At 45.5% G+C, this 9,009-nt stretch overlaps 1 protein-coding gene across 1 annotated transcript; it reads right to left on the reverse strand.

The window, feature by feature from the left end:
* Positions 1-1,230: 1,230 nt before the first annotated feature.
* On the reverse strand, positions 1,231-8,465 carry TMEM101 (transmembrane protein 101). Its single transcript, XM_054994604.1, has 4 exons — positions 8,276-8,465; positions 5,266-5,446; positions 3,842-3,988; positions 1,231-1,728 (listed from the first exon to the last, which is right to left on the reverse strand). The coding sequence occupies exons 1-4, from the start codon at positions 8,422-8,424 to the stop codon at positions 1,420-1,422; spliced, it is 786 nt and encodes a 261-aa protein (XP_054850579.1). The 5' UTR covers positions 8,425-8,465; the 3' UTR covers positions 1,231-1,419.
* Positions 8,466-9,009: the final 544 nt, after the last annotated feature.

A 9,009-nucleotide genomic window follows, 5' to 3' on the forward strand; every position in this document is an offset into this window, starting at 1 on the left:
TCCCCCACCCTGAAGTAGCCTCTTGTGCCCCCAAGACAGCAATCAGCAAGCTCCCTGCAGAGGCCCATTTCAGTGCACATATTGCATTTGCTAGCTAGCGACCACTGTTCGAAAAGTTAAATCTTCCAAAAAAAAATGTAAAGGCATACCCCCAAGTTTCTCCCTATTTCTTCTGACGAGAAAAAACTGGGTGTTTGGAGAAACTACTTGCTGCTTAATCTGAACTTGCAAATAATAAAATGAAATGCACCCAGCATGGTTTTGAAGGGCGATAGAAGAGACCCGTACTTCATAGAGATTAAGATGCGTCGTTCGTTCTTATGCGAGATTCTCAGGCAGTAGGGCTCACAAATGGGGTCTGAAGGTGGAGAAGCCTGATCAGCAAAAGTCAGATTTTCTAACATCTAATCTCAAAGAACCTCTGCATAGTTTCAGCTTCTCTGTGCCAGGAGAATCCTAAACCCCTTTTAACTCCAAAAAGTCTGATGAGGAAGACAGTATCTGAAAATCCTTCTTAGTAATTTACAAACCTCTACATTTAAAAAAAGGCAGCTGTATCCCTGGGCCAGAGTTTCTCATTTTATTTTAAAAGCAGGGTTTATTTGTTTAATGATTCACCCCAAATTGTAAGATGTTGGGGGAGGTGTGTCTTCTCGGAAGTTTCATCTGACCCCTTCATACTACTTACGAAGATTTGTGGGGCTGCAGATTATGGCCTGCATCTCTTTAACTTGTGCTCAGCATCTATGAGTTACAAGCAGTATTAATTTGTAAGAGCTGCCCAACAGGGAGAAGCCATGGCAGGAATATCTAAGACGTCTGGAGCTACCTGCTCCAACAGTCAACGATTCTGTGGTTTAAATCTTAGAAACTTCTTGAAAGGCCCAAATTCTTTAAAAACTCCAATCTCACTTAGTCCCTTTAAACACCCTGGAATAGGCAAAGAGTCTAATTCTAATTCTGTTGTTGGCTACCCAGCTTGGCAATGAGATCTAGCCTCTCCCTCTGCAATGTACCAAGAGGTACAAGAAAGCCAAATCTTCTCTACCCTACTGAATGGGCAGGAAGGAACACCCGCACCCCATAGCTGGAGGTAAAAATTAGCTTAAACTCAACAGTTTTCAGGGACTTAACGACTTAGCTGACAATATCTTTCTCAGTTGCTAGCAGGTAAAGTTCCACAGGACTGTCCTTGATAGCATAAAAGGAATACATAGGAACAACTCTGGATTTTGAAGAAAATCCATTTGCTTCATTTAGTTGGCAAAGGGGACGAACAAAATATTTTCATAATGCAATCAAAAAACCCAAAAATAAATACATGATTTAAAAAACTTAGTCTTTTTTTCCCTCTTCTGCAACCCCATCCCCACCCCAAAACCACCACTGTAATCTCCGGTCTCACACGGAGGTCCAATGTCAGCCATCAGTGGCCAAAATTATGGCGGCCCCAAAGATGCCAATGTTCTGCCCGATCAACTTCATCTGGTTCCAGAACTCGACTCGTCGGGAGTCATGCCAATATCCCAAATTGCCGTCGATGAAGAGCACCACCAGGGGGAGGATGACTGACAGGATCTGGGCTGCCAGAGTGATGTAATAACCAGACAGGAAGGAGAGGGCAAGGACGCCATAGAGGACGAAGAGAAGCTGTAAGGCGATTTCCCCACCTGGGATGCCACTGAGATAGGCCAGGCGGTCTTCCTTGCTATGCTGAAGGGTGTAGGCCTGAATGCACAGAAAGAAAAGGAGACCAGAAAGAATGAACCTCTTGGAGCTTCACATTGATATACTTATTTACTTCACTTATACCCTGCTGTTCACTCCAATGGAGACCCAAAACAGTTTATATTATTCTCCGCTCCTCCATTTTACCCTCACAACAACTGTGTGAGATAGATTAGGCTGAGAGTGTGTCCGTGGCACAGTGGGGTCTCCCAGATCCTAGTCTGACACTCTAACCAATACACCACACTGGCTCTTACTGTAAGTAAAGTAAACAAACAAGCAAAACAAAAGGCAAGTAGGCTGTAAAAACAAAAAACAATTCATGATATGCTGGGGATTTATTCCATGTGGATCCTGTTTAAAATTAAGCTTAACTGTGCCACAATTTGAATCAACCACACACACACACAAGAAGTCCTATCACATGGCTCTTTTTCTCTGACATCTCCAAATATTAGCCAATTGCCTGCTGAACTGGATGCATTTACATGACCACAGATAGCTGGAGGATTCTATTTAGGAAGTTCAACAGCCTTTTCTTCTATGAGGCCAAATGCTTATGTTCTCTCACAAGCAACCAAGCACTGCCCAGTTTCAGAACCTTCAAAAGGTACAGGAAAAAGAATCTTGCATTCTTATCCAAAAATACACCCAGAAGCAACTTCCAAACCCTGATAAGCAACACTAGAAATATAACCAGTAAGAACCACTGTGACGCAGTGGGCTGAGCCACAGACTAGGAGGCTGGCATTCAAATCCCTACCATGCCATGAGCTCAGTGGTAGGTGTCCTTGGGCCAGCTATTTCTTCTTCATTTAGCTGACCCCACTGGGCCATTGTGAGGATAAGATGAGCCAAGCCCCAAATCTTTGAAGAAAGGACGGGATTAAAATATATTCTCTATAGACAGAGAGAGTTGTAATGATTGAGCAGCGTTCTGTAAATTATGAAGGGTCCAGGATCGTCTGCAGGTTTTGGCCCAGCCCCAATGCAAAACTATCATTAGATATAGGACCTCTAGTCATATGATTCTGTGCTTAAGTCCCTAGAAGAAGGAAACAAAACCCCATACTGCCTTTAACAGAATAGTGGTCAGTGACCGGCAGCCCAGAAGCCAAATGCAGCCCAGGAAGACTGTTGAGTTGACGCGCCAAACAACACACAGAGTCCACATCACCCTCCAGCGGCTCAGAAGCATCAAAATTACAGCCAGTATGAGTTTTTCTGGTGAAAAGGGGAGTGGGGAACTGTGTAAGACTGGCTGGCATTTCGTCTCTTTCACAGTCCAAACACCCATGTAACTCCTTCACAATCAACCACAAGACCTTCCTGCCCCTGCACACACAACTCCCAAAGATGCCCCAGGCTGGCATAATGCTCCTTTTAAAATCACAGTCATCCTCACATGTAACCTACACTCCGATTGGGCGTGGAGGAAGATAGCTTCTGAGGAAGGGCTTCCACTCAGCACAGACGGGTTAGAGCTAGAGTGCTCTTTTGTCAAGTTCTCTACTAGCCTGAGAGTCAGCAGATGTCGCAGAGCACCACCATTCCTCAAATACATTTTTCTACATGTTTATGCCCTTCTTTTCTCCCATGAGAACCCAAAGCAGCTAACAGCATCCTCCTCCCCCGCTCCATCTTACCCTCACAACAGCAACCCTGTGAAGTACATTAGGCCGAGTGTGTGTGACGGGCCCAAGATTGCCCAGCAAGTTTCCACAGTAGAGTGAGGATTCGAACCTGGGTCTCCCAGACCCTAGTCTGACACTCTAACCAATACACCTTACACTGTCTCATCACTAGCAAATGATCATATCAAACAATTTGCTATTAGACAACCGCTGTGTATTGGCATAAACTGAAGGCCTATCTGAAGACAGGACGGTGTCATAGAAATCCAATGAATAAAATATTCTGTTTTAAACCAGTGGAGGGGTTTTTTATTATTATTTTCACATATGTGCAGATTTCCTCAACTGCTGCACAGAAGCCTGCAATCAGGACTAACTTGCCTGCTAACAGATCTAAGGCAAGAAGCTCTTGACCCCGATGGCAGCAGACTTTTTCTTTGGAGGGGTGAGGGGGTCGTCTGAGATACCCGAGTACATACCACACAAATGAGGTAGATGCCAATGAAAACCTGCCCAGTAGACTGCAGTGACCTGTTTCGGGGTTTCTGGCGGTAGATCTCACCAGCTCCACTTGCCAAGACCAAGAAGCCGCCAATAATGGCTATCGTCCGTGAATACATCCTAACCTGCAAGGGGTGGGGGGTGGCACAAAACAGAGATGCCCATTAACAAAGTGGAAACAACATCCATCAAATGCACAGTAAATTCTAGGGATGCCAGCTCATAAAATGAATTCCCAAGCTCAGCAGATCCCTGAACATCCAAAATTTTCATTATTGTGGGAAGGAAGAAGAGAGAAAGAGAACATGCTTCTACTTCCGTCAACAGAGCAGATTAGTCTACCAAAGATGAAGGCTGTTGGGGAGATAACAGGTACATTTCCATCACAAGCAGAAAAAGGAGATAAAATTATAAGGTGGGAGATACCAAGTTTGTTAGATATACAAACACAACAGGGTCACAACAGGTAACAACTTTATGAATCCTAGCATTTTTTTAAAAAATCTTCACACATATAAACACAAGGAATGATAACCATGCACTGTGTCCACAAACACATTCTATGGAAACAAGTTTAGCTTACTTATAGACCACCTTTCAACTATAAACTCCCCAAGGCAGTTTATAATACAATAAAGAGACAGTAAAGAATAAACATAATTCAGTTAAAATACTGGAAACATCCATTTAAAAAGCAACCAAAAACCAACAAGCTGTTTACCCCGGCATAATCACCAACCTTCGCAAGACAACAAAAGCACATTGGACAAACGCTGCCTTTGAAACCTCTGAGAGGTTGGGAACTTCTCTCGCATCCTCAGGAAGTCCATTTCATAAAAGACGAGCAACCACCGAGAAAGCCCAAGTTCAGGCAGAAACACCTCTTGCAAGCCTGAGTAGAAGAACTGGTAATAACCCACTGATCAGACAATAATTGTCTCAAAGCTGGCTGGAGAAGGGAGTTGAGGGACACAAAAGAGACACGGGTGTGGAAAAAAGAGAAGGAATGTGAAAGCTGATAAAGGGAAGAGGAGAAAAAGAGGGACTGCGAACAGAGTAAAAGAGGGGAAGGGGAAGAAGAGCACTCAAAAAGGGACAAGGTAGAAGTGTGGAAGTAGCAAACAGATGCCAGGAAACATATTGTCAGGTACTGTAGTGTCCACAAATGCCATGCTGTGGATCGCTGGGTACCCTCTCTGAATGGAAGCAATTCAAGAAATGATCTTTTCCATTACCTGCTACCCGATCCTCTGAGTGGAGATGCTAGGGATTGAACCTGGGAACCTGGCACGAGATGCGTTGCTCCTTTGTTTTCCCCCAATGGTGAAATCAAAGTCATCTGGGAGGCAGACAGGTCTGCTCTCAGATACAGCCTGCTAATGAGAACCAAGGCTTTCCTCACCTTCAGCCAATCTCCGTAATGTGCATAGGCCCCAAGATACGCTGCATAAGTGCTGACAGCCAGCTGTAGAGCAGCCCCCAGGGCAAACCACCGGCGCTTCACCCCAAAGGACATAAAGCTGGCGCACAGAACCGCAGCCCCCATATCAAAGTAGAGATATGGGACTGGGATGTCCGGTTTCCTGAGCAGAGAAATAAAGGAATCGTGTTAATCCTTGAAGAAAAACAGCAGAAAAGGAGGAAATGGGAGGCGAGCCTTTATTATGTACCTATTTTAGCCCAAGGATACTCACCCCACCCCAACATAGCTCCAGTTTCAGGTAGCTTCCTCCCTCACACACTCTAAAATCAGACAAAAGCTAGTCAGATTTGAGCCCTAAAGACTATATTTTAAATAGATCACAGAAAGCATACGCTCATTACATAGACTGGGGAACTCACTGCTCCATGATGCTGTTTCAAAGCTATGAACTCAGCAAGATTTTAAGAAAAGCCAAGCCAAACAACCCATAAAAGCAGCAGCAGCCACAGCAGATTTCTTATGAATGGAAGGAAACAATCTTTTAATAACGGCAACCCCTTTCCACTTGGAACTCTCCCCCCTAAATGCTTCCATCTACATACAAATCACTACGCCTTTGTTTCCTTTTCCTCAGCTGTGCCACCAACAGCTCTCTACCCATCCTTTCTCCCAAACCCCAGTTCAATGCAATCTTGCAAGCAGGAATAACAAAAAAAAGGCACACACTGTTATGTTATCTGCCATGTAAATAATCATGTATATGATTGCATGTGGCAAGTAAGAACCGTAGCCAGGCAACCAGGAACCTTCATAAAGTGGAAAAAATTATGTCAGCTTTTTCTACCCAGCAATCAAAAAGGCAAAAATAACTAATAGAAAGGCAGGCTGGCCAGTAAAAGGGCTTCCTTTACAAGGCTTCTGGGTAGAGAGGATAGAGGGAAGGCCCAGCAGCCAGTCGCAAAAGGAGGGGGGACCCTCTTCCTATTCTCTGGAGCTCTTTTCCCAATTGAAAACTTCTGTATCTTGAAATGCACAGACCCCGCTAAGACTGCATTGCCCAATGGCCCGACTTCCACAGCCACCCATAGCTATGGAAAAAAACCAGACACCAATTTATTCCTTAGAGGCTAACAGAACGTATTCCAACAATATGCTTCAAATCTCCAAGTGAGCTTGGACTCACTTAAACTGGAGTAAGTTGCCAGCAGTCTCTACAATGCCACAGGACTCCCATTTTTGTTTGCTGTTACATACATGGCTACCTGCTTTAATGATCTGGCACACAAAGTAACACTGGTCCAAAGCAAAATCCAAGAACCAAAGACACATAATATATTTTAGGAAACTTGTTTAATTCCACAAGGTGCCCCCTACCTCTCACTCCCCATTTCTCTCTCCAGCTTAATGCTCCACAACCCCACTCCAGATATTTCCCATATTTCCCTCTCCACTCCAACAGCAATCTAACCACCGCACCACTGTATCTCTCTCTAACTACAGTAGTAGAATTGTTAAGATACAAGCGTCATGTTGTGGTTAAAAGTGTCTGATAAGGATATGAGAGACCCAGGTTCAAATCCCCACTCTGCTATGGAAGCTTGCTGGGTGACTTTAGGCCAGTCACATGCACTAAGCCTAATCTAACGCACAGGGGTGTTGTGAGGATAAGATGGAGAAGAGAATGGTATAAGCCACTTTGGGTTCCCAATGGGGGGATAGACGGGGGGCAAATGAAAGTAAAATAATTCATTCATTCAACGCTGAATCTGGGAGATTCAGCCCTGAAGTTCACCAGATGATTCTGGGCCACCAACTCTCTTTCAGCACAGCCTACCTCACAGACAGGGTTGGTACGAGGATTAAAAAGGGAGAACCATGCATGCTTCCCTGAACTCCTTGGATAAAAGACCATCTAGAAATGTGATATGTGGATCAATGTTCAGCTTGGTGCAGTGATTAAAGTGTCAGACAAGGGTCTGAGAGACCAAAGTTTAAAACCTCCACTTTGCCATGAAGCCCAAAGACCAGTCAAAAAACACATTTTTTTCTCTCTCTCTCCACCTAAACTACCCCAAAGAGTGAGGTAGGGTAAAATGGAAGAGGGGGGGACCGATGTAAGCTGCCCTGGACTCCCTGCACAATACAATGTACTAAATAAATAAAAGCATACTAAATAAAAAGCAATTGACAGATAACTATCATCCCACCTCCTCAGTTTGTCCTTCTTCCACCCCACAAATCTCCTTCACTGCTCCTTCTAGCTCCCTATATTCCCCTTACTCATCCCTACTTTATCCCAAGCTCCCAGCCTGGAGACACGCCGCCTCCTCCCCCCCCCCCCTCCCCAATCTATAACCCTCAGAAGAACCACCTCACTAGATCAAATCAGTTGTCCATGTAGCCCAACATATTTTATGTATTAACTTCAGTTGTAACCCGCTTTTCTCCCCAATGAGGACCCAAAGCAAGTGGGAGATGGGACCAAAGTCCCCCAGCAAGCTTCCAAGTCAGAACGAGGATTCAAACATGGGTCTCCAGAGTCTAATCCAATACTCTACAACACCACTCACCCTCCATCTACATTACAGCTTCCCCCATTATTTATTTACCACCCACCCTTCTTTTTAGACCCCCTGCTGTCACCTACACTACACCCCATAAGATGCCGGGGCTCGTGTGTACCTAGAGACCAACCCCCACACGTAAACCTACGGTTGCCAACCCAAGCTTGGGAAATTCCTGGAGATTTAGGATGGGGCCTAGGGAGGATGGACTTGGGAAGCGGAGGGAACTCAGCAGGGTGTAATACTATAGAGCCCACCCTCCAAAGCAGCCATTTTCTCCAGGGGGAACTGCTCTCCGTGGTTGAACATCAGTTGCGATTCCAGGCGCTCTCCGGCCCCCACCTGGAGGTTGGAATGGAGGGCCCCCTATCGGCATTCTGCACATGTTCAGAGGCTCCCTTCCCCACCCTGGCTCCCTCGCTCACCTGCGGGCCTCGGCACGCTCGGCATTGAGAAGGAGGCCGCTGAAGCAGTGCCAGAACGGAAAGCGCGTGAGCAGCACCGACCCGACCCGCATCAGCAGCCGCAGCGCCCCGCGCAGCCGCCGCCCGGAACCTCCGCTGCCCGCCCTCATCTTGCTGCAGGGCGAAACTCCTGGCGCTCCACCCGCCAGGCTACTCGTTCTTCGTCCGTCACGACGTCGCTCCGGTTGGAGGTGCTCGGCCCAAAGCTGCTCGAGTTGCAACTCATTCCGCAGCTCTACGAGTCCTCTGGTTCTTTAGATGTCTTATTCAGCACGAAGTCGATTTTTTAAAAGGTTTTCCACCTATTTTCAGTTACGTGACAGGCAAAAAAGTCTCTCAGTATTCTGGCTGTCAGGAAAAGCTACACGGGGCAAAAACTGACTCCTTTCCCCTACCTCTCTTTGAAATTTTCTCCAGTCTAATGCGATCTTTAGTGTCATTGAGAACATTGTGTCTAGTTCATGAAAGCTTCTGCCATATGTATTAATTATATATACATGTACGACTGTATGTTCCTTAAGGAAAGAGACCAGATGTGTGGTTCACTCAAAAAAATGCCGTTTGAAATGTTCGTGTGTATACGCACGCCCATCTCGAAATCAAACAGCGTTTTTTAGAACGAATTAAAGAAACAAATCAGGACTATTTCCCCAAGAATTCGCTAGATTTGGAGCGCAATGATAAGCAGTCGTTTT

This window comes from Eublepharis macularius, chromosome 12 (assembly GCF_028583425.1).
Source record: "Eublepharis macularius isolate TG4126 chromosome 12, MPM_Emac_v1.0, whole genome shotgun sequence".
NCBI classification, from domain to species: Eukaryota; Metazoa; Chordata; class Lepidosauria; order Squamata; family Eublepharidae; genus Eublepharis; species Eublepharis macularius.